Source organism: Pongo abelii, chromosome 19, assembly GCF_028885655.2.
Source record: "Pongo abelii isolate AG06213 chromosome 19, NHGRI_mPonAbe1-v2.0_pri, whole genome shotgun sequence".
In the NCBI taxonomy this organism is placed as follows: domain Eukaryota; kingdom Metazoa; phylum Chordata; class Mammalia; order Primates; family Hominidae; genus Pongo; species Pongo abelii.
In genome coordinates this window covers 44,698,079-44,722,289 of record NC_072004.2, presented here as the reverse complement: position 1 = coordinate 44,722,289, position 24,211 = coordinate 44,698,079, and the positions used below count along the sequence as shown (strand labels likewise).

Genomic DNA, 24,211 nt, shown 5'->3' with positions numbered 1-24,211 from the left:
AAGACTACGTCTCAAAAAAAAGAAAAAAAAAAACCCTGATAATAAAGAAGCCAAATGTTCAACTCTCAAAGATGGGAGACTTCAAAGAAATAATTAATAAAGGCAGAAGTTAAAGGGAGGATGTTTGACCTGGTCAATAAAGCAATTTTTTTTGTCTTTTTTGAGATGGAGTCTTGCTCTGTCGCCCAGGCTGGAGTGCAGTGATGCGATCTCGGCGCACTGCAACCTCTGCCTCCCGGGTTCAAGCGATTCTCCTGCCTCAGCCTCCTGAGTAGCTGGTACTACAGATGAGTGCCACCAGGCCCAGCTAATTTTTGTATTTTTATTAGAGATGGGGTTTCACCATATTGTTCAGGCTGGTCTCAAACTCCTGATCTCAGGTGATCCGCCCACCTCGGCCTCCCAAAGTGCTGGGATTACAGGCAGGAGCCACCACGCCTGGCCTAAAGCAAAATATTGGTTCTGTACAAAAGGTCAATAAAAAGAGCAAATGTTTACAAGCTGGAGCCCGCACCCATTCAGCTCAGTGTGTCTGGAGAAAAAACAATCTCGCTTCAAAATTCCTGATCATGCAGCCCTTTTTGCTTCCTAAAAATCCTACTATGTTGCTGTTGACCATTCTCCCTCTTTCTCTCTCTCTCTTGCTTTCTCTCCAGAAAAGCTATTCAGACTTTCTCCTCTTTCCTCAAACCTCCAACACTTTCTCCTCCATCCTTAGCCTCAGCTGCTGACCTCACTTCTAATCACTGAGAAACCAGGAGAAGCATTTAAGAGTGAACCTCCACCTCCCCACACGGGCAAAACTACCCACCTCCCTATGTTTGTGTCCCAATTCTGTGTCGTCTCCTCTCTCCATGGATGGACAGTCCAGGCTCTGAGCCAAAGCCAGGCCTCACCTGGAGCTCTGGATCCACCACCTGCAGCTTCTCAGGCAGGGCCCCAGCAGCTCCCATGCTCCCTTGCACCATCAGTCCCTCCCTTCACTGGGTCACTCCCAACAACATACAAATTTAGTGACGTTTCTCCCATGTGGTAAAGTCACTTAGCCTCACTCCTCCCCCAGCTACTATCCTATTTGTTTCTTTCCATTCTCTGCAAAACTTCTCAAAGCGTTGTGTCTATGTGCTGACTCCATTTGTCTTCTTCCGTTCTCTGCTGAGTCCTTCTCAGAGACTCTCGCCCCAGTCACTCCATGAAATGACCTCTGCACTGCCACATCCAATGGTCAATGTTCAGTTCTTAATTTTATTCAGTCTTTCAGCAGCATTTGAACTGGCCGATCACTCTCTCTTCTTAAAAATACTTTTCTCAGCCAGGCATGGTGGCTCACACCTGTAATCCCAACACTTTGGGAGGCCAAGGCAGGAGGATCATGAGCGCCCAGGAGTTCAAGATCAGCCTGGACAACATGACGAGACCCTATCTCTACAAAAACTAAAAAGTAGCCAGTGTGATGGCATGCACCTGTAGTCCCATCTACTCAGGAGGCTGAGCCAGTAGGATCACTTGAGCCTGGGAAATCAAGGCTGCAGTGAGTCATGATTGTACCACTGCACTCCAGCATGAGTGACAGTGAGACCCCGTCTCAAAAAGACAAAATAGAAAACTTTTCTCAGCACATTCCTCTGATTCTCCTGCTGCTTCTGGCGGCACAGGTTCAGTCTCCTTTGCTGGTTCTTCCTCATCCTCCTGATCTCTTGACCTTGAAGTGCCCCAGAGTACAGTCTTTTTTTTTTTTTTGAGACGCAGTCTCATCTGTCACCCAAGCTGGAGTGCAATGGCGAGGTCTCAGTTCATGCAACCTCCGCCTCCTGGATTCAAGCGATTCTCCTGCCTCAGCCTCCCAAGTAGCCGGGACTACAGGCACACGCCATCATGCCCAGCAAATTGTTGTATTTTTAGTAGAGACAGGGTTTTACTATATTGGCCACACTGGTCTCAAACTGCTGACCTCGTGAACCGCCTGCCTCAGCCTCCCAAAGTGCTGGGATTACAGGCATGAGCCACCACGCCTGGCCCAGAGTACAGTCTTTAGATGGCCTCTCTACCTATACTTGCTCCCCTCATAAACTCCTACTGCCTCGTGGCTTTAAATACCATCTGCAGACTGATGACTCCCATATTTCTTTGTTTTTTGGAGACGGAGTTTCGCTCAGTCCCCCAGGCTGGAGTGCAATGGCGCGATCTCAGCTCACCACAAGCTCCACCTCCCGGGTTCACACCATTCTCCTGCCTCCGCCTCTGGAGTAGCTGGGACTACAGGCACCCGCCACCACACCTGGCTATTTTTTTTGTATTTTTAGTAGAGACGGGGTTTCACCATGTTAGCCAGGATGGTCTCGATCTCCTGACCTCGTGATCCGCCCATCTCGGCCTGCCAAAGTGCTGGGATTGTAGGTGTCAGCCCCCGCACCCAGCCGATGACTCCCATATTTCTATCTCTTGCTGGGTGGGAGTTCTCCTCAGAACTCCATACTCATAAATCCAACTCTCATAAATAGCATCTCAAATGGGCAATATGCTCAAAGGTCAATTCCTACTTTTCTCCCTAAACTTGCTTTCCTGAAGTCTCCACCATCTCAATGTCCAATCTAAACTGGAGGCAAAAACTTTAAAGTCATTCTTGACTTTTCTCTATTATACACCCTATCCAATCTTTCTGCAGATCCAGTTGACCCCCAAATCCAATTAGCTCTCATCATCTCCCCTGTTACCCCCTGGTCCAGGCCATCTTCCTCTCTCACCGGAATCACTGCAGCATTCTCCTCACTGGTGTCTTTGGTTCTGTTTTCACTCCACCTTAGCATAGTCTCCACAGAGCAGTCAGAGGGATCCTTTTAAAGTGTAATTCCCATCCTGTCCCTGCTCTGCTCAAAACCCTGTCGTGATTCCCGTTTTAATCTGTCATATTAAAAGCTAGAGTCTTTCCAGTGACCTACATGATCTGCCTATTATCACCTCCCACTTCTTTCCCCTTGCTCACTCCACTCCAGCTCTGCAGCTGTCCTTTCTGTTTCCTGAACAGCCCAGATTTTGCTTCTTTAGAACCTTTGTATTTGCTGTCCCCTCTGTCTGGAATGTTTTTCCAGGAAGTCACCTGGCTCTCTCCTGCACTTCCTTCCTGACCACCATGTTTAAAAATCACGCAAACACACTTCAGGCCGGACATGGTGGCTCATGCCTGTAATCCCAGCACTTTGGGAGGCCGAGGTGGGTGGATCACCTGAGGTCAGGAGTTCGGGACCAGCCTGGCCAACATGGTGAAACCTCGTCTCTACTACAAATACAAATATTAGCCGGGTGTAGTGGCACACAACTGTAATCCCAGCTACTCAGGAGGCTGAGGCAGGAGAATCGCTTGAACCCAGAAGGCTAAGGAGGTGCAGTGAGCCAAGATCACGCCACTGCACTCCAGCCTGGGTGACAGAGCAAGACCCCTTCTCAAAAAAAAAAAAAAAAAAATCACACAAACACACTTCTCTTCAAATTCCCTTTCCAAGTTTTATTTTTCTCCAGAATACTTTACATTGTTTTAACAAAAGTTCTCTGTTTCCCCCCAACTAGAATGGGTACTTCCTGCAGGTAGGCACTCTAGTCCTCCCATCCAAGTACTAACCAGGCTCAACCCTGCTTAGCTTCTGAGAGCAGGGGAGATCAGGCCTGTTCCGGGTGGTATGACCCAAGAATTTTGATTCTGTTTTATTCATTGCTGTTCTGTTGATTCTCTTTTGTTCCTCCTCCTAGTGCTGAGAACACTACTTGTACATAATAAGCATTCAATAAATATTTGTTGAATGAATGAATTGTTGAATGAATTAATCTCAGAAATGCAGGACTGGCTCTACATTAGAAAATTTTTCAAGGTCATTCTCTGTTGTTGTAACACATTAAGAGAGGAAAATTTTGTACTCTAAATCATTTGATAAAATACACACTGATTTCTGTTTTCAAAAACTCTTATCGGCTGGGCGCGGTGGCTCACGCCTGTAATCCCAGCACTTTGGGAGGCCGAGGCAGGTGGATCACGAGGTCAGGAGATCAAGACCATCCTGGCTAATACGTGAAACTCCGTCTCTACTAAAAATACAAAAAATTAGCCGGGCCTGGTGGTGGGTGCCTGTAGTCCCAGCTACTCAGGAGGCTGAGGCAGGAGAATGGCGTGAAGCTGGGAGGCGGAGCTTGCAGTGAGCCGAGATCGCGCCACTGCACTCCAGCCTGGGCAACAGAGTGAGACTCCATCCCCCCCCCCCAAAAAAAAAAAAAGAAAAAAAAACATTCCCTCTCCCTCCCCCTCCCCCTCCCCCTCCCCCTCCCCCTCCCCCTCCCCCTCCCCCTCCCCCTCCCCCTCCCTCTCCCCTCTTTTTTCGGTCTCCCTCTCCTTCTTTTTTCGGTCTCCCTCTGTTGCCGAAGCTGGACTGTACTGCCGGGATCTCGGCTTGCTGCAACCTCCCTGCCTCGGGCTCCTGTGACTCTCCTGCCTTGGCCTGCCGAGTGCCTGGGATTGCAGGCGCGCGCCGCCACGCCTGAATGGTTTTTGTATTTTTGGTGGAGACGGGGTTTCGCCGTGTTGACCGGGCTGGTCTCCAGCTCCTGGCCTCGAGTGATCTGCCTGCCTCGGCCTCCCGAGGTGCTGGGATTGCAGACGGAGTCTCGCTAACTCAATGCTCAATGGTGCTCAGGCTGGAGTGCAGTGGTGTGATCTCGGCTCTCTGCAACCTCCACCTACCAGCCTCCTGCCTTGGCCTCTTAAAGTGCTAAGATTACAGCCTCTGCCCCACCGCCACCCCGTCTAGGAAGTGAGGAGCGTCTCTGCCTGGCCGCCCATCGTCTGGGATGTGAGGAGCCCCTCTGCCCGGCCGCCCTATCTGGGAAGTGAGGAGCGCCTCTGCCTGGCCGCCCATCATCTGGGATGTGAGGAGCGCCTCTGCCCGGCTGCCACCCCGTCTGGGAGGAAGTGAGGAGCGCCTCTGCCTGGCTGCCCCGTCTGGGAGATGAGGAGCACCTCTGCCCGGCCGCCCCGTCTGGGAGGAAGTGAGGAGCGCCTCTGCCCTGTTGCCCTATCTGGGAAGTGAGGAGCGCCTCTACCTGGCCGCCACCCCGTCTGGGAAGTGAGGAGCGCCTCTGCCCGGCTGCCACCCCATATGGGCAGTGAGGAGCGCCTCTGCCCAGCCGCCCCTTCTGGGAGGTGAGGAGCGCCTCTGCCCAGCCGCCCCGTCTGGGAGGTGAGGAGTGCCTCTGCCCGGCCGCCCCGTCTGGGAGGTGAGGAGCGCCTCTGCCTGGCCGCCACCCCGTCTGGGAGGAAGTGAGGAGCACCTCTGCCCAGCTGCCCCATCTGGGAAGTGAGGAGCGCCTCTGCCCGGCTGCCGCCCCCTATGGGAAGTGAGGAGCGCCTCTGCCCGGCCGCCCACTCTGGGAAGTGAGGAGCGCCTCTGCCCGGCCGCCCACTCTGGGAAGTGAGGAGCGCCTCTGCCCGGCCGCCCACTCTGGGAGGTGAGGAGTGCCTCTGCCTGGCCGCCACCCCGTCTGGGAGGAAGTGAGGAGCACCTCTGCCCGGCCGCCCCGTCTGGGAGGTGAGGAGCGCCTCTGCCTGGCCGCCACCCCGTCTGGGAGGAAGTGAGGAGCACCTCTGCCCGGCCGCCCCGTCTGGGAGGTGAGGAGCGCCTCTGCCTGGCCGCCACCCCGTCTGGGAGGAAGTAAGGAGCACCTCTGCCCGGCCGCCCACTCTGGGAGGTGAGGAGCGCCTCTGCCCGGCCACTCCGTCTGGGAAGGGAGGAGCGCCTCTGCCCGGCTGCCACCCCGTCTGGGAGGAAGTGAGGAGCACCTCTGCCCGGCTGCCCCATCTGGGAAGTGAGGAGCGCCTCTGCCCGGCCGCCACCCCATATGGGAAGTGAGGAGCGCCTCTGCCTGACCACTCCGTCTGGGAGGTGAGGAGCGCCTCTGCCCGGCCGCCCCGTCTGGGAGGTGAGGAGTGCCTCTGCCCGGCCGTCACCCCGTCTGGGAGGAAGTGAGGAGCACCTCTGCCCGGCTGCCCCGTCTGGGAGATGAGGAGCACCTCTGCCCGGCCGCCCCGTCTGGGAGATGAGGAGCACCTCTGCCCGGCCGCCCCGTCTGGGAGGTGAGGAGTGCCTCTGCCCGGCTGCCACCCCGTCTGGGAGGAAGTGAGGAGCACCTCTGCCCGGCCGCCCCCTCTGGGAAGTGAGGAGCGCCTCTGCCTGGCCGCCACCCCTTCTGGGAGGAAGTGAGGAGCGCCTCTGCCTGGCTGCCCCATCGGGGAAGGGAGGAGCACCTCTGCCCGGCCGCCACACCGTCTGGGAAGTGAGGAGCGCCTCTGCCTGGCTGCCCCATCTGGGAACGGAGGAGCACCTCTGCCCGGCTGCCACACCGTCTGGGAAGTGAGGAGCGCCTCTGCCTGGCTGCCCCATCTGGGAAGGGAGGAGCATCTCTGCCCAGCCGCCACACCGTCTGGGAAGTGAGGAGCGCCTCTGCCTGGTCGCCCCGTCTAGGAGGTGAGGAGCTCCTCTGCCCGGCCGCCCAGTCTGGGAAGTGAGGAGCGCCTCTGCCCGGCCGCCCTGTCTGGGAGGTGAGGAGCGCCTCTGCCTGGCCGCCACCCCATCTGGGAGGAAGTGAGGAGCGTCTCTGCCCGGCCGCCCCGTCTGGGAAGTGAGGAGCGCCTCTGCCCGGCCGCCCCCTCTGGGAAGTGAGGAGCGCCTCTGCTCGGCCGCCCCAGTGAGGAGCGCCTCTGATCGGCCGCCCCGTCAGGGAAGTGAGGAGCGCCTCTGCCCGGCCGCCCCGTCTGGGAGGTGAGGAGCGCCTCTGCCCGGCTGCCACCCGGTCTGGGAGGAACTGAGGAGCGCCTCTGCCCGGGCGGCCCCGTCTGGGAAGCGAGGAGCGCCTCTGCCCGGGCGGCCCCGTCGGGGAAGTGAGGAGCGCCTCTGCCCGGCCGCCCCGTCTGGGAGGAGAGGAGCGCCTCTGCCCGGGCGGCCCCGTCTGGGAAGCGAGGGGCGCCTCTGCCCAGCCGCCCTGTCTGGGAGGTGAGGAGCGCCTCTGCCCGGCTGCCCTGTCTGGGAGGTGTACCCAACAGCTCCGAAGAGACAGCGACCATCGGGAGCGGGCCATGAGGACGATGGCGGTTTTGTTGAAGAGAAGGGGAGGAAGTGTGGGGAAAGGAAGGAGAGATCAGATTGTTGCTGTGTCTGTGTAGAAAGGGGTGGGCATAGGAGACTCCATTTTGTTCTGACTAGGAGAAATTCTTCTGCCTTGGGATGCTGTTGATCTATGGCCTTTCCCCCAGCCCCCTGCTCTCTGAAACATGTGCTGTGTCAACTCAGGGTTAAATGGATTAAGGGTGGTGCAAGATGTGCTTTGTTAAACAGATGCTTGAAGGCAGCATGCTCTTTAAGAGTCATCACCACTCCCTAATCTCAAGTACTCAGGGGCACAAACACTGCAGAAGGCCGCAGGGTCCTCTGCCTAGGAAAACCAGAGACCTTTGTTCATGTGTTTATCTCCTGACCTTCTCTCCACTATTATCCTATGACCCTGCCATATCCCCCTCTCCGAGAAACACCCAAGAATGATCAATAAATACTTCAGAAATTAAAAAAATAAAAAAAATAAAAAAAAAAAAAAAAAAAAAGATTAATATCACCAATAGACATTGCCAAAAGAAAACTGGCAGAGCTGCATTAAAAATCGGGTGAAATGTTGTCCTCTTACATCTTACTGGGCTTTGGCATCTAGACCTCCAGTCCAAGGACAGGGCCAGAAACAAAGCTCATCTTCAGGCTAATTCCCTGGAACTGGAAATGCCTCCAGAGCAAAAGCAGCTTGGAACATCTAGGCTCACCCCGCTGGGTTCTTGTCTTCTTCCAGATCTTGCTAGCTTTGTGATGCTTTCAGTAAGACTTTTGAGGGCTGTTATTGTTCAGCTTCTTGAGTCATCCTCAGACGGAAGGCTGATCTGGACTGCCTAGCTGCCAAAGGTCTTTCTTCTGATTCCTCAGGAGAAACCAGGGAGCGACTGAATATCAAATAGGACAATGGCCAGGCCATACATATGAGTAGAACTTGTCCCATAGTCTGCAGCAACCAGCCGGGATGCCAGCCTGCTATCCCTATGCAGCTAAATGCATAGGAAGTCAGACCACTCTCTCTAGCAACGATCCTGGAAGGCCAAACAATAACCCCTCTAACAATAGGCCCCAAATGGCCAGAACTTGATGAATAACTGGCAGCTTCCCTAATTTTTGTCCCTGCTTCCAACTTAGGACCAGCCAGAAAAAAAAAAAAAAAAGATGCTCTTCTAACCAATCACATAGGCAGCCCCCTTTCTAGTGAGCTGCCCCAGCTTCCCCAGGCCGGCTGCCTCCATCAGGGCTCACCTGAGCCTCCCTTTTCCACTGTGAAGCTTTCCCTCCCTTTCCCTCTGCCTGCCTGTGAGTCTTGGCCAAATGCAGTGATGGCGGCCAGCCCCCTTGCTAGAGCAGCTCTAGCTGAAGAGGTTCTGCCTGTTCTCATGTGGATGGTCTTTCTGTATTCCCACACCAGAAAGCTAGCTTTTAATGGTCCTCTAATGTTAGCAAAGAAAATAAAATTGTAAAATGTCATGGGGGTAAAAAAAAAAAAAAAAAAAAAAACATAAGACCTCAAACTATTAAAATTACAGAAGAAAACCTAGGAAATACCCTTCTCAACACTGGCCTTGGCAAAGAATTTTTGGCTTAAGTCCCCAAAAGCAATTGTAATAACAACCAAAATAGATGGAATCTAATTAAACTAAAGAGCTTCTGCACAGCAAAGAAAACTATCAACAGAGTAAACAGACAACTTACAGAATGGGAGAAATATTCACAAACGATGTATCTAATGTCCAGAATCTATAAGAAAAACTTAAATCAACAAGCAAAAAACAAATAACCCCATTAAAAAATGGGCAAAGGACATGAATAGACACTTCTCAAAAGAAGACCTACAAGTGGCCAACAAACATGAAAAAATGCTGATCATCACTCATCATCAGAGAAATGCAAATCAAAACCACAATGAGATGCCTTCTCACATTAGTGAGAATGGCTACTGAAAAGTCAAACAAATAACAGATGGTGGTGAGGCTGTAGAGAAAAGGGAGCACTTATACACTGTTGGTGGAAATGTAAATTAGTTTAGCCAGTGTAGAAAGCAGTTTGGAGATTTCTCAAAGATCTTCAAACAGAGCTACCATTCGACCCAGCAATCTCATTACTGGATATGTACCCAAAAGAAAACAAATCATTGTACCAAAAAGACATGTGTACTCATATGTTTATTCCAACACTAGTCACAATAGCAAAGACATGGAATGAACCTAAATACCCATCAATGATAGACTGGATAAAGAAAATACGGTACATATACAACATGGAATACTACACAGCCACAAAAAGAAGGAAACCATGTCCTTTGCAGCAAGATGGATGCAGCTGGAGGCCATTATCTTAAGCAAACTAAGGCCGGAACAGAAACCAAATACTGTATGTTCTCACTTATAAATGGGAGCTAAACATAGAGTACACAGAGACACAAAGATGGGAACAACAGACACTGGGGACTCTGAAAGGGGTGAGGCAGGGTCGGGGACAAGGCCTGAAAAGCTAACCATTGTATACTATGCTCACTACTTGAGTGATGGAATCAATTGTACCCCAAACCTCAGCATCACACAATATACCAATGTAACAAACCTGCACATGTACTCCCTCAATCTAAAATAAAATACATATATATATACACACACACGGAGAGAGAGAGGGATTGAACATAACCTATCATGCTGTACTTTGGTGAGGTAAAAAGAAAGTTATTTTAAGTAATATGCACATGACTACTGGTTTTCAAAAAAACTATGAACCATCTGACTTTCACCACTTTTTTTTGGCTTCCTAATTCTGAGAGAACAAGCCTATGAGGCATCATAGACAAACAGGTCTAGACACCATATTTTGTGAAGAGTAAATAAAGCAGACACATATTTATATTTCTAATTTTACAGAGATTTAACAACGAATAAAATTACTCCAGGCAAAATGAGTTTGGGTTTCATCAAATGTAAAATGTTTTGAAAACTAATCCGAAGTATTAACACACACACACACACACACACAAACACACACACACACAATCACGCCAGCAGGAAATACTATTCTTATGATCAAGATTGGAAACATCTTATTTTCCATCTCTTCCCTGCAATCTCATTATGACAGGTTACATCATAAAAGGGCACTAATGAACATGTGAACTGCCTTTGCATATCCACTCTGGCAGCTGCCTCAGTCCATTTCTGTCAGGTGGGGGACAGCACAGGTAGCATCAATGGAGTCCTTCTTGAATGACTGCTCTTTTTAACTGTTTTCTTCAATTTCCTGTTACCATTCCTATTTCCTTTATGCTAAACCTCCTGCAGGCAGCCGCCTCCCTCTAGCTTTTTACTCTTTCCAGTGTTCTTGGCAGCATGGCTGACGGGCTGGGGAGGCTGTAACCTAGGGGCCTTCCTTCATGGTATGGTCCAGCCCCGGAACGGGGCGGAGGCAGAATGGGCAGGGTAGCAGGAAGAACAAACAGGGGTCTGAGGCGAGTTTATACTTTGGGAGCCCCTATTACTGGTCAGTAACATGACAGGTTTTCTTTTCTTTTCTTTTTTTCAGACAGGGTCTCCCTCTGTCACCCAGGCTGGAGTAGAGTGGTGCTATCACAGCTCGCTGCAGACTTAAACTCCTGGGCTCGAGCAATCCTCCTGCCTCAGTGCTGGGATTCTTTTCCATTTTCTGACATAAAGTGAAAAGGTAATGGCAGCAGCAGATACGAGATACATATATAATCTGGGTAGATTCTGGTTTTAAGACATATGGCGGAGACTCCCAGCCCTGCTAATTTACTATCTGGGCTAGGTCTAGGCTGCAGCTGGGTTTTCCCTGCCAGCTACTTGGGAAGCTGAGGCAGGAGAATCGCTTGAACCTGGGAGGTGGAGGTTGCAGTGAGCTGAGATCCAGCCATTGCACTCCAGCCTGGGCAACAAGAGCAAGACTCCATCTCAAAAAAAAAAAAAAGCAACTTCCTTAATTTGATGAAATCTGATAAAGTCTAATACTAGCCAATAACAAATAACATAATTAACAGAGAATTATGGGAAGCTTTTTCCCCCAGTGCAAGACCAGACGAGGATGCCTGCTATCACTCTTTAATCAGCATTGTAGTGGAGAAACAATGCAGTAAGAAATAAAAAGGCATTAAGATTAATTTTTAAACCAAAAAAATTGTCATTATGTGTATATGACACTATTACATGCCTGGACAATCCCTGAAAACCCCAAAACTGTTTCAATTAATAACTTACTGGATACATTATTGTTATCAACCAGATTACTATATACTAGTATGAAACCAATAGAAAATAATGATCAAACTAGAGAACAAGTATCTATGACAAAAATGAGCCAATAAAGGATCAATTTGCAGATTTAAGATAAATCCTTCAAATAAATATAAAAAAAAGGACCCTACAAAAACACGCACAAAATGAACAAAGCATATGAAGAAAAGTAAGGCCCAGAAGCCAATAAACATTTGCTAAACTCTACCTCACATGAAACCCGCCACTGCAAGTTCCAGGTGAGAGGATCCCTGCAGAAACACTGCAGGGCAGGATCCCAGGAGGCAGGACCACCGGGGAAGTGATGGAGCCCCTGCAGTGGGGAGGGTCTCAGGCCAAAGAGGGCCAGGTGGCTCCAGACCTCCTACTCCAGCTTCCCCTTACTCCCCACACCAGGCACAGCCCCACGTGAGTGCCCCGATGCAGGGAGGATTCTGACTGGCCATGTCTTCTCTGCCACTGTGCAGCCTGCTGAATGGCAGCCTCCTTGCCCATTACATCATTCCAGGCTTCCCTTTCATGGGTCACCTTCTCCCTCCCAACACAATGCCAGAATCCACCCCAGGAGGATAGGGACCAGGAACCAAACTGTGGCACCATGAGTGGAGACCCTGGAGGCAGACATGGGTGTAGGCACAGAGTGGAAACATGCTAGGCCTGGCCGACGGGTGACAAGCACAGAGGATGGGGACATTCAAGGGCAGACACGGGCTGCAGGCACAGGAGAGAAGACCTGGGCTACAGTCACAGGGGATCCAGACAAAAAGGGAGCTCGCTGGCTACAGCTGCATGGCAGAGAGGCACACCAGGGACAGACATGGGTACAGGTGCAGGATAGAGGAGTAGGTGAAGGTTGGTGTGGGCAGGGGGCACAGAGATAAAGACACCTGAAGGTAGATGTGGCTGTAGGCTGAAGGGTAGAGTCACAAGAGTCCTAATGTGGGCTGCATGGACAAGGGCTGGAGACACAGGAAGACAGGCATGGGGAGCAGGCACACTCAATGACAGGCCTCTGCTGCAGTAACAACAGACGGAGATACTCAATGAAAGAGACTGGCTGCAAGTACAAACACTGGGGATAGGAGTTTGGGGCATAGTCTCCTGGGAGAAATGATCCAGAAAAAGGACAGAAATGGGCTGAAGGCACGGGGGAAGGAGACACATGAGTGCAGACATGGCCCAAAAAGCATGGATGAAAACACTGACTGTGGACATGGATTAGGGGTACAGAGAATGTAGCAAACATAAGCTGGCATGGGCAGAAAGAAGCTCAGGGGACAGACTGACAAAAACATCAGAATGGGCTGCAAACACAGGGATTGAGGCACTGGAGGACTGCTACTGCCTGAAGGCTAAGGAGACGGCAACATTCAATGCAAGCAATGTTTTCCAAGCACACAGGATGGAGACTCACACGGCTGGCACGGGCTGCAGGAGCAAGAAATGGAGACTTCTGACGGGGCATAAAGTGCAGGCAGAGGACAGACCAGGTGACAATACACAAGGGCAGACGTGGGCTTCAGTCATTACGGGATGGTGATACTGGCGAGAAGATACAGGCTTCAGGCACACGGATGGAGACACACACGTGTCTGACACTAAGTACATAAGTATTTAAGTACGTAAGTACATAAGTACATAACTACATGAAAAACCCACCACAATCCAAAAATGATGGCTATGAATATGTGAATTAAGCCAGGTAACACGATACAAAATCAATCTATAAAATCAATTAGTTTCTTATTTACCAGCAAGAAAGAAATGTGAAATAAAATTAAGGTACAATGACCAGACTAAGAAACAACTATCTGCACTAGAAATGATCCCATAAAGGATTAATTTATAGAATACCTTTTTAAATTCTTCAAATCAACGTAAGAACACAAATGACTCAACAGAAAAGCCAGCACTGAAAATGAAGACGAAGACGCAAAGGCCAATAAATATTCACAAAACATCACTTCACTAACTTATTTCCAGTTCCAGATGACAGGAGGCCCTCAGGGACTCAGGAGGCAGGAGTACAGGGAGGTGACAGCGCCAGCAGCAGGAGGGCGGGCCTCTGCCTTGGCCCGAGCGGGGCCACAGCCAAGCCGGAGCAGCCTGGCGCTCCTGGCCCCTGCACACGCTTCCCTCCCTCCACCCCGTTCCTCTCTCTCTCTGTGCCTTGGGCCCCGTGGGATGCGCTCACATCCAGACTCACCAGGCCCGAGACGTTGGGAGAATGGAGAAGCGCTTGCGAGCCGAAAGTCCTCCAGGAGCACCTGAAGGAAGCTTCACCTGCACCTGGGACACCCTTCCCTGATGCTGGCCTCAAGGCAGGCGCATCGCACACGCTTCTGGTCCATGATGACCGCAGCACAGAGCTACACGCGAAGCCAGCCTCCACGAAGAGAAAATGGCGGAATGGGCCTTCGCCTCCCTTTTATCATGGCTGTACTCAACCGCTGTATCTTGGAAGCTTGGTTCTGATTGGGTGAGAAGGAAATTTTTTCGACAACTCTTATTGGATAATAGTCTCCTGCTCTGACTGGATAATCTTAACTAATCAGAGTTGGAGACTTATCTAATCTGTGTTGTAGTACAGAGTCTGCTTTCATCCTATCAGAAAGAGGCTTCCAGGATATGTCATTTGAATACAGACATTACAAAAGGGAGGCAAAGATCTGCACCTGATGTGGAGGTTGGGCTCATGTGCTCCTCTGCATTGGAGTTAGCCAAGGAGCGTGTGCAGAACACTTGCCTCATAGGCCAGCCGTAGAGAAGGATGTCCCACGTGCAGGCGAAGTTTTTTTGTGTGTGTTCCTGGAGGATTTTTTCCGTGGCAAGCGCTTCTCCATCCTCCAGCATCTCAGGCCTGGTGAGTCTGGATGTGACCGCTTCCTATGGGGACCCCAGGCACAGAAAGATGCAAAGGAGGGTGGATGGAAGGGGAACGTGGGCAGGGCCCAGAGAGCATCAGGTTGCCCGTTTCACCAGGCACCCCTGCTCCGGTGCAAGGGAGAGGCCGGCCAGGCCCCCACCCAGCGCCCCTCCTGGGCTCTGGCCCTGGCACCTAGACCCATCCCGCCATTCTCCGTAGCTCCACTGCCCCGCAGGCAGGAGGTGCCGGCGTGGAACCTGCAGGCTGCAGTGAGCAGTGGAGGCAGTAGCCGCTGCTCCCTGGATTCCCGGGATGTTTTTCTTTGGCTTTTTTCTTTTTCTATTTTATTTTAGATTCAGAAGGTACACGTGCTTGTTTGTTATGTGTATATCACATGCACAATGTGGGGGTTGAGCTTCTAGCATACCCATCACCCAAATATTGGAGGTTGTACCCAGTAGGTACGTTTTCAACTCTTCCCCCCAACTTTTTGAGTCCCCAGAGTGTATTCTCTCCATCTTCATGTCCATATGTACCCATTGTTCTCACTTAATACATGAGAACATGCAATATTTGGCTGTTTCTGCATTAATTCACTTAGGATAATGACCTTCAGCTGCATCTGTGTTGCTGCAAAGGACATGATTTTGTTCTTTTTTATGACTGCCTAGTACTTTGTGGTGTATATGTACCACATTTTCTTTATGTAATGAACCGCTGGTGGATACTTACCTTGGTTCCATGACCTTGCTGTTGTAAGTTATGCTGCGATAAACGTGGGAGTGCAGTGCCTTTTTATATAATGATTTCTTTCCCTTTGGGTAGATACCCAGTAGTGGGATTGCTGGGTCAAAAGATAGTTGTACTTTTAGTTCTTTGAGATACCTACCTACTTTTTCCATAGAAGTTGAACTAATTGACACCTACTGCCGCTTGCTGGAGGTTGAGGACGCCCAGCGAGTGTGCACCTGGGTACCTGCTGCGGCAGGCTGGGGGCCCGCTTCACCCAGGGAGAAGTTGGTGTCTGAGCACCAGCGAAGTTCAGGAGGTGTGAATGTGGGAACCTGTGGGGGTTTGCAGGAGGTGAAACTGACCATGCAGACTGGAGTCTGACTGAGGAGCCTCGAATGCCAAGTTAAAGCGTCTGGACTAGATCACGTAGGCAATGGGGAGCCATGGAGGGATTTGGAGCTGAAAAGGGGAATGAACATCAAGATATTTTAGAACATTCACTCTGACTGCAGAGGGAGAAATGGATCAGAGGGGTCGGGGTGGGGCCAGAGAGATGTGTCAGGGGGCTGCAGCAGGGAGTCTGGCCAGAGAAGTCCTGCGGGGTGGAGGTTGGGGTTGGGGGGCAGGGGAAGGAAGGTGGTGCACGCAGAAGAGAGGTTATAGCTCAAAACAGTAGGACTGGATGCCTGGATCTCAGGGTAAGCGTGGCTCACAGTCAGGACTCAGTAAGTGTCGGGTGAACACATGAAGGAGTGGGCATTGATGGCCCTGGGTTTCTGGTTCCAATGACTGTGTGAGTGGTGATACCATCAGCCACAGGGTGAAGAGCAAGGTGGGTGGTGGTTGGGTTTGCAGGTGGGAAGGGTGATCAGGCCTTCAGCTGATAGTGTCCTGGAGTCTCCATGCTTAGTCACACATTGCAGCTTTTTGCTCCCCGAAAATGGTGAAGTCCATCTATAGTCTAACGACAGTCTCTCCTGCTTTAATTGGGTCTATTTGTTGGGCCCTCTGGGATATGGAAAAACCACTTGCTCAACTTCTTGTAAATTCCTGGTGAGTGCCACCAGGCCTACTGCTGTGCTGTTTCTTTTTCTTCTTCCTGCTGGGCTGAACCGCTGCCCTTTCATTCTTGGGCCTGTGCTAATTTCTGTGCATTCCCAACTGTGATTTCTCACCAATTTGGGGGAACCTCCTCTGCCAGGGCCTGCTTCATCCCAGCAGTGCTTGCAGGAGCCTGGGCTGGCTGACATCCCTGGGCTGATGGGTGCTCCTCTCCCTGCAGGCTGGCCACTCAGTACTCCTTGTCCCTGGCCTCACAGCCCACCCGGGAAGGTAAGAAGCTGCCCTGTCCTGCTGTGTGGACCCCAAGGCAGGGGAGAGGCTGAGGAGCCTTCTGTGTGGGAGACTGGGGGGACCACAGACTCGGGGGCAGGTGGAGGGAAGAGCTCCTGTCTGATGTTCCCTGTGCCTCCTCCTCCATCGCCTGCAGCCACAGTGACCAGCCACCAGGTGTGCCATCGTGGAGGAAGTCCAGGTTGGAGAGGTGGTCTCCTTCTGTGAGCAGGTCCACCTCTCCACCCACTGAGGCCCCTTTCTGCCTGTGACAGCCCCACCTCGAGGGCCACAGCACAGCCATCAGCTCTAGCTCCCAGCATACTACTGCCGTGCCCCGAGTGTCCGTCTGGGCCCCGGTCCGTGACCTGTTGTCTTTCTGTGTCTACTTTCTGCAGCCCCTCACTGAGGAGGCCTCCTGGGTTTGTCCAGTGCCTGCTATTAAAGCTTTGCTCCAAGTTCAATGCCTCGTGTGATCTGGTCTGTTCATTGGTTTGGGGCAGTGTGGGCGGAGGGACTGGGGGAGGTGGAGAATTTATTGAGTGTTTGGGTATCGGCTTGTCACCTGCCAATCCGTTCTGCCCACTCCATCCAGGCCTGGGGCTCCTGGAAAGATGTGAAGGGAAGAGGCAGAAGGATTAAGGGTGGAGGGATGGGACAGCCCCTTGTATTGGGAAAAGTTTCTAAGAATCAGCCCCTGAGTCCCTGTCACCTATGGCTGATCCCTGGGAAGGCCACACAGACTTTCCAAGGACCACGCCTTTTGGGGAGCACTCCCTGCCTCAGCCCAGGGGCAGGTTCAAGAGCAGAAGGAGAGGGGCTCCGTGGGAGGGGCTCCTGAAGGAGTGGTCCAGGGCATTGATGAGTGAGAGGGGGTGAGAGCGACGCAGCCAGCCCAGGAAACCAGACCGGCTCTGCCCAGCTCAGGGTGTGTGTGAGGCGGGGTGGCCGCTGTGCGTGTATGCGTAGGGGGGTGTCCTGTTTGCTTTGGTGGCTTGGCAGCCACTGGGCTAGTGAGGAATCTCTCTCGGCTGCTGGCGGGGCTATCTGGGCCTGTCTGGGAAGTGGAAGCCATCGGTAGTCTGAAACATGACCACCTTCCACCCAGCGGGCCTGGCGGGACCCTGGGACCCAGGGCGGGGCTTGGGGTGGGGGGCAGGGCAGGGTGAGGCTGTGGGGTGGGGCACATGGCCCACCCGAGGAGCCACATCTTGGGGAGCCTGGAGTGGGGAGGGAGCTGGATGAAGTCTCTGTAAAAGCCTCTTCTTGGGCAATGTCCTTTAGGTTTCCTGTGGGCTGAGACCTGAGATAAATGCCCCTCACCTGACCCTGAGGTCTTTTGGGGTACAGAAGGGTGAGAGGAGTGGAAGGGGGCATCCCCCTCTCAGTTGGTTTAGATCCTCTCTTAGCACAGCCCACCATTTCCCCATCCTATAGCTGAACCCCTGTTTGCCCACCCCAGCCTGGAGTATAAACCTGGGGAAAGGTTTACACGAGGAGACTGGTTTAGCAAAGGCTTCTAGGGTTGGGGCAGGGACAGAAGCTGACTGGATGGAACTGTAGCCCCTAGAGTGCATTCCTGGGTGTCAGGCTCTGCAGAAGGGGCCAGTGTGGACACTGCACCCCTCTGGAGCCCCAATTTCTTTATCTGCGATGTGGGTTGGTCTCCGAGGCTTGATAGCATTTCTGTGCTGTGAGGTGGGCCTAGTGGGTTTGGGCTCAGTTTCCAAGGCAGGATAGGCTCTCGGTACCCTCTTTCTCTTCAGCACCCAGCCCCGGGCCAGCACCATGGGTGGAGCAGTGTGGAGTGAAAGACAGCGGGGGGGGGGGGGTGCGGTCACCTGACACTGCAACCCATTTCCCCACCAAACAGGGTTGAGGTGGGCCAGGCTGGGGTGGTGGCTGCCTGGGAGGGCCTGGGGACGGTGCAGTCCTGCCTTCTCCTCTTTTCCGTATTAGGTCATGGGAAAGCGTAGCTGGAGGGCCCGCCCGAATCACAGGTGACAGGCCTGAGAGCAGTGGCACGCACAAGCACACGCGCGGCACCCAGCACGAGGATTTGGAGAAATGAGGCAAATTCCTGATGATGGGCGGGGAGGGGGCCCCCAGCCACCTGGGAGCTGGCAGGTGGCCCGTGGTGATGAAAGCCCAGGGGAATGGAAACAGAGGAGCAAGCCTGTTGTAGTCGTGACGCCCACTTGGTGGCCTACAAAGGAAGCATGTGAACCCCGGCAGCCCTACACAACTTGGGGCCCCTCTCCTCCCCAGCCCTTCTCCTGTGTGCCTGCCTCCTGCCGCCGCCACCATGACCACGACCATCTGCCAGTTCACCTCCTCCAGCTCCATCAAGGGCTCCTCCGGCCCGGGGGGCGGCTCGTCCCGCACCTCCTGCCGGCTGTCTGGCGGCCTGGGTGCCGGCTCCTGCAGGCTGGGATCTGCTGGTGGCCTGGGCAGCGCCCTCGGGGCAGCAGCTACTCCAGCTGCTACAGCTTTGGCTCTGGCGGTGGCTATGGCAGCAGCTTTGGGGGCGTTGATGGGCTGCTGGCCGGAGGTGAGAAGGCCACCATGCAGCACCTCAATGACCGCCTGGCCTCCTACCTGGACAAGGTGCGCGCCCTGGAGGAGGCCAACACTGAGCTGGAGGTGAAGATCCGTGACTGGTACCAGAGGCAGGCCCCGGGGCCCACCCGTGCCTACAGCCAGTACTACAGGACAATGGAGGAGCTGCAGAACAAGGTAGGGCCTGCTGGTGGGAGGGGTCTCCAGGGGCATGACTTCTTTCCCCCAACTCCTGCCCTGGCCAAAGGCCTAGAGTCCAGCCATAGGGTCTCAGGGAGCCAAAGGTGGTTTGGCTGTGGCTTAGCTTCTGGGAACCTGCCTTGGGGCCCCTGTGTGGCCCACATGCCCCTTTTCTGGGGGCAGCAGGCTGAGTCAGGAACAAACAGGCCTCGTGGAGCCCCGGGAGCCTCAGTTTCTCCCTGGTGGAGCTCCTCCACCTGGAGAGGTTGTAGGATGAGGCAGGAGGCTGTAGATGGAGGGCTGGACCCGTGGGCTGCTGGATGCATGGTGTCTTGAGTCAGCAGGAGGGGGTTTTGGGAGATGTGGAGTGGGGGTGTCTGAGTGAGCTCCCGATATCACCTGCTGCAGGGGGAGGCAGAAAGGAGGGGGTGGGACCTCAGAGTGGGGAAGGCCTCTGATGTGCCTTATTTGGGGATTTTTCTGGCTTCTCCTTTCCTCCTGCTGTCCCTTAAGACAGGCTCAGCAAACCCCAGGGGGTGGGGCTGCTGGCTGGAGCCCAGGGTTAGGGATTAGGAGGGATCCTGACTTCTGATTTGGAACCACTCTTTGGTGAGGGCTCCTTTAGCCTCCTTTTTGGGGGAGCCTGTCAGGGGCACCCTCTAGCTGATTGTAAAACTAGGGGGTTGCCCACATCCCCTCCCTTGTTCTAGAATTCTGGGACAGCTTCTGCCCTGGGGACATTTTCCCTTTCTTTTCTGGTTGCCTCATACTCCCAGCCAGCTGTCTCCTCTTTTAAGGCTGAGCCTGGCATGGGGGTCTGGTGGGGTACTGAGTAGCAGACAAAGAAGAGGCACCTTTCAGCCCTTCAGACTCCTGCTTGCCCCTCTTCTGCCCATAATACAGCATGGGGCAAGGGAGGGGCTGGGTGGGAAAAGAGGCCCCCAGGCAGGAAGATCTGCTCAGAACCCTGGTGTGGGCTCAGCCACCCCCATCCAATGACCTGACTACTCTCCCATCTCCTCAGATCCTCACAGCCACCATGGACAATGCCTACATCCTGCTACAGATTGACAATGCCCATCTGGCTGCTGCTGACTTCCGCACCAAGTGAGTCCTAGCTGTGGGCTTGGGCAGCCTGGGCCAGCTGGGGGAGGATCTCAGGGTACCCCTCCTGACCTCAGGACTCCTTGGTTGCTTGCGGCAAGGCCCAGGAGCTCAGGGTGGGGCAATCCTAGGAGCCCCACTCCTTAGTCCAGGATGCAGTGAAGGCAGCCGGTTCTAAAGGTTGCTGGGCTTAGGCAGGGAATAGAAGAGAGGGAGAGGAGGCGAGAGGCAGAGAGAAGTAAGGAAGCTGGTGGGCATGGGATCTGGCCCTGTGATGGTCCCGGTGCCCCGGGGCTGGAATTCATTTCCACTCGACCCTCTCATCAGCCCTTCCAACCCCTTAGAGTCCTGGCAAAATGAAGGCAGGTGAGCAGCCAGGACCTGGACCTGCAGGTCCAAGCAGCCTGGGCTGAAGTCCCTGATTCCCAAGGCAGGTTTGAGACAGAGCAGGCCCTGCACCTGAGTGTGGAGGCCGCCATCAGTGGCCTGCGCAGGGTGCTGGATGAGCTGACCCTGGCCAGAGCCGACCTGGAGATGCAGATTGAGAACCTCAAGGAGGAGCTGGCCTACCTGAAGAAGAACCATGAGGAGGTGAGGTGGCTGGGGCAGAAGGTCAAAGATGCTGAGGAGTGCATGGCAGAGCCCTGGGGCTGGGCCATGGCTGAGGCCGTGGGAGAGAGCAGAGCAGGTGCACTGCGATTAGTCACCTTAGAGAGCTTCCCTGTCTGCAGAGCCCTGATCCTTGGGGTCCAGCGTGCAGGGCAGACTCCTCTTTGTACCACACTGCTTCTCGGTATCCAAGGAACCTCCCAAGGGCCCGCAGAGGTTCCCTCTACCTGCCCTGGCCTCCCTCACGAGGGTGGGGGATAAGTAAGGAAGTCTCCTTCTTGTCCCATTTCAAACTCTCAAAGCTGAACATCTACATAGAAGCTTGGAAATTAGAGGGGAAATTTTTGGGGCATAGGCCTATAATTAGATTTTATTTTGGAGAGCCCTTGGTCTAATGGGGGAGATAGAGTCTGATGGTTGAGGCAATACTCAGCAGATGAATGAAAATCATTTAGAGGGTCAGATAGAGCAGAGGGAGAACAAAGGAGGGGTTCTTGTGGGGAGTGGGGTCCCCTTGTGGGGGAAGGCTTGGGAGTGAGAGGTCAGGATGGGTCCAGATGCGCACATCCACATCCCCTTTTTCCATAGGAGATGAACGCCCTGCGAGGCCAGGTGGCCGGTGAGATCAATGTGGAGATGGATGCTGCCCCAGGCATGGACCTGAGCCGCATCCTGAACAAGATGCGTGACCAGTATGAGAAGATGGCAGAGAAGAACCGCAAGGATGCCGAGGATTGGTTCTTCAGCAAGGTGGGGGCTGCTGCAGGCCAGAGGTCTCTCTTTTGGGGCTGGGGCTCAGGGGCCTTAGCACTGACAGTAAGCCCACAGCCAGGTGTCTTGGAGGTGCCCCCTCCTCAGCAAGCTGCGTGGACCACAGGGTCACCCCCTGCATCAACAGACCTGGAGCTGAGCTCAAGCTGGGATCTGGGGGGGTGGGTGGGGAGGTAGGGAGCCCCTACAGAATAAAGGCAGAGGGTAAGTACCTTGGGAGTCCCCACCTCTCTCTCAAGAAGTCAGGAACTAGCACCAAGAGCCAGGCTACATGTTCTGGCTGGTTCTCAAGTTTCCAGTCTGTGCCTCCCACACGCAGGGATTAACCATAAAAAGTTAACATTTCAAATGGCGTGTTTCTGGGCTTTGGGACATGGGAAGCTGGTAAGAAGGCACCACTCTCCCCACAGTTAGATTTGGGAGGAGGCCTGACTTGGGAGAGGGATCCAAGCTCACACCACCCTGTCCTGTGTCCTGTCTGCAGACAGAGGAGCTGAACCGTGAGGTGGCTACCAACAGCGAGCTGGTCCAGAGTGGTAAGAGCGAGATTTTGGAGCTCTGGCGCACCATGCAGGCCTTGGAGATCAAGCTGCAGTCCCAGCTCAGCGTGGTAGGAACAGTCCTGTGCATGGGGGTGGGCCCAGAAGAGGACACTGACAACCCTCACTGACCCCTGGTCTTCCTGCCGTCCTGCAGAAAGCATCCCTGGAGGGCAACCTGGTGGAGACAGAGAACTGCTACTGCGTGCAGCTGTCCCAGATCCAGGGGCTGATCGGCAGCGTGGAGGAGCAGCTGGCCCAGCTTCGCTGCGAGATGGAGCAGCAGAACCAGGAGTACAAGATCCTGCTGGACGTGAAGGCGTGGCTGGAGCAGGAGATCGCCACCTACCACCGCCTGCTGGAGGGCGAGTATGCCCAGTGAGTGGGGGAGCCTGGGGTCAGGGCTGCGGACCTCTTGGCAGGGGTGGGGCTCTCAGACTCACATCTAATTTCCTCTCTGTTTTTTTTTTTTTTTCTTTCAGCCTGACTCAGTACAAGAAAGAACATAAGCATCTTTGTGGCTGAGGCCCTGGGGATTGGGTGCATGGGACAGGGAGCCCACCTGCACACTGCTGGGGCAGGGTCCCCAGGAGCTCCAGGAGTTGATGGCTGTCCCTCAGCAGGGGTGGGGGAAGTAACCCATTAGCACCGAGGATTGATACTCAGGAAAAGATCAAATGAGAGAGACGCCGTCTGGTCTGATGGGGGTGGGCCAGGGAACTGGTCCTTACCTTGGAGATCCTAGTCTGATGGAGGAGACAGGTCCCAGCTCTGGAGATTGTCATCTGATGGGAAGATAGGAAAATGGTCTCATGATCTTTGCTCTTGACAGCTTTTGGATGAGCAAAAACAGTCCTGTCTCTGGGGACGCTAGCCTGGTGGGAGATAGGGACATGGTCCTTGTCCTCCAAATTCCAGTCTGATGGAGAATATATGATCCTAGTCCCAGGGTTCTTAGTCTAATGGAGGAGATAGGGGCCTGGTTTTTGTCTTGGCGATCCCAGTCTGATGGGGGAGATGGGAGCAAATCTATGTCCTCCTGGAGACTGCAGAGAAATGAAGATGGATTTCATGGAGTCTACATGGCTCCTCCCTGGCAGGACACACTGGGTCAGAATCAAATAACCCATCTGCGGAGGCAAGACTCACACGGGGCCACCGGCAGAGGGATGGGATAGAAGGGAGGCGGTGGCAGGGACGGAAGGGATGTGTGTGCAGTGTGATGTCGAGGTGCCAGTGGAGGCACTCACAGCACCTGGGGGAGGATGAGGGAGAGACCTGGCTCCTGTCCATGAGGGCTAGGGGGCAAGCGAGGGTCTCCTGGCCCCTACCCACTTCAAAGTGCCTGCTTCTCCTGCAGCGGTGACCACCCGTCAGGTGTGTACCATTGTGGAAGAGGTCCAGGATGGCAAGGTCATCTCCTCCCGCGAGCAGGTCCACCAGACCACCCGCTGAGGACTCGGCTTCCCCAGCCAGCCCCCCAGGAGGCAGGGAGGCAGCTGCCCCATCTGCCCCACAGTCTCCGGCCTCTCCAGCCTCAGCCCCCTGCTTCAGTCCCTTCCCCATGCTTCCCTGCCTGATGACAATAAAGCTCGTTGACTCAGCTACGAAATGTGTCCTTGTTCTGGCCCCTGAAGTGGGCACTAGGGACAAAAGGGTGAAATGGGAAGGAGTGAGGGTGAGGGGAGATGGTGCTTGGCTACCCCCTGTTGTTAACTGGCAGGTCAGGGGTCAGCTTAGACCAGCATAAAGAGTAAGTCTAGGGAGAGTTTGGACGGGGGTGCTTGCATCTCCCAAGGGCTGGAGATTTTCAGGGGGTGGTCCAGGCTGCGCTAGACCCGGGGTGGAGTCCGTGTATCAGGTGTGGTCCTAGGTGGCCACTGCTTGCCCTGTGAGTAGCTCTGTGACCTTGGGAAGTTAGGCAGTCACTTCCCCTCACTGAGCTTTGCTTTCTCATCCATAAATGGATGGGAAGATCTCAGGTGTGGGAGCCTGAATCCTCAGAGATGACTCACTCAATCAGTTGCTCCTCCCGGTCCTGTGGGCTGTGACCTCCCCTTAGATGGGGCAGGAGGTGGTCGAGGGCTGGGATAAGTACAAAGGGAGGGTGGG

The 24,211-nt window shown here is 53.7% G+C and overlaps 1 protein-coding gene across 1 annotated transcript; it reads left to right on the top strand.

Moving 5' to 3' along the window:
* Positions 1-18,642: 18,642 nt before the first annotated feature.
* On the top strand, positions 18,643-23,670 carry LOC100459220 (keratin, type I cytoskeletal 17-like). Its single transcript, XM_024235102.2, is given in 9 exon segments — positions 18,643-18,796; positions 18,799-19,073; positions 20,101-20,183; positions 20,615-20,771; positions 21,378-21,539; positions 22,045-22,170; positions 22,257-22,477; positions 22,582-22,604; positions 23,460-23,670. Coding segments are annotated over 9 exon segments (1,296 nt in total). The 3' UTR covers positions 23,555-23,670.
* The last annotated feature ends 541 nt before the right edge of the window (positions 23,671-24,211 follow it).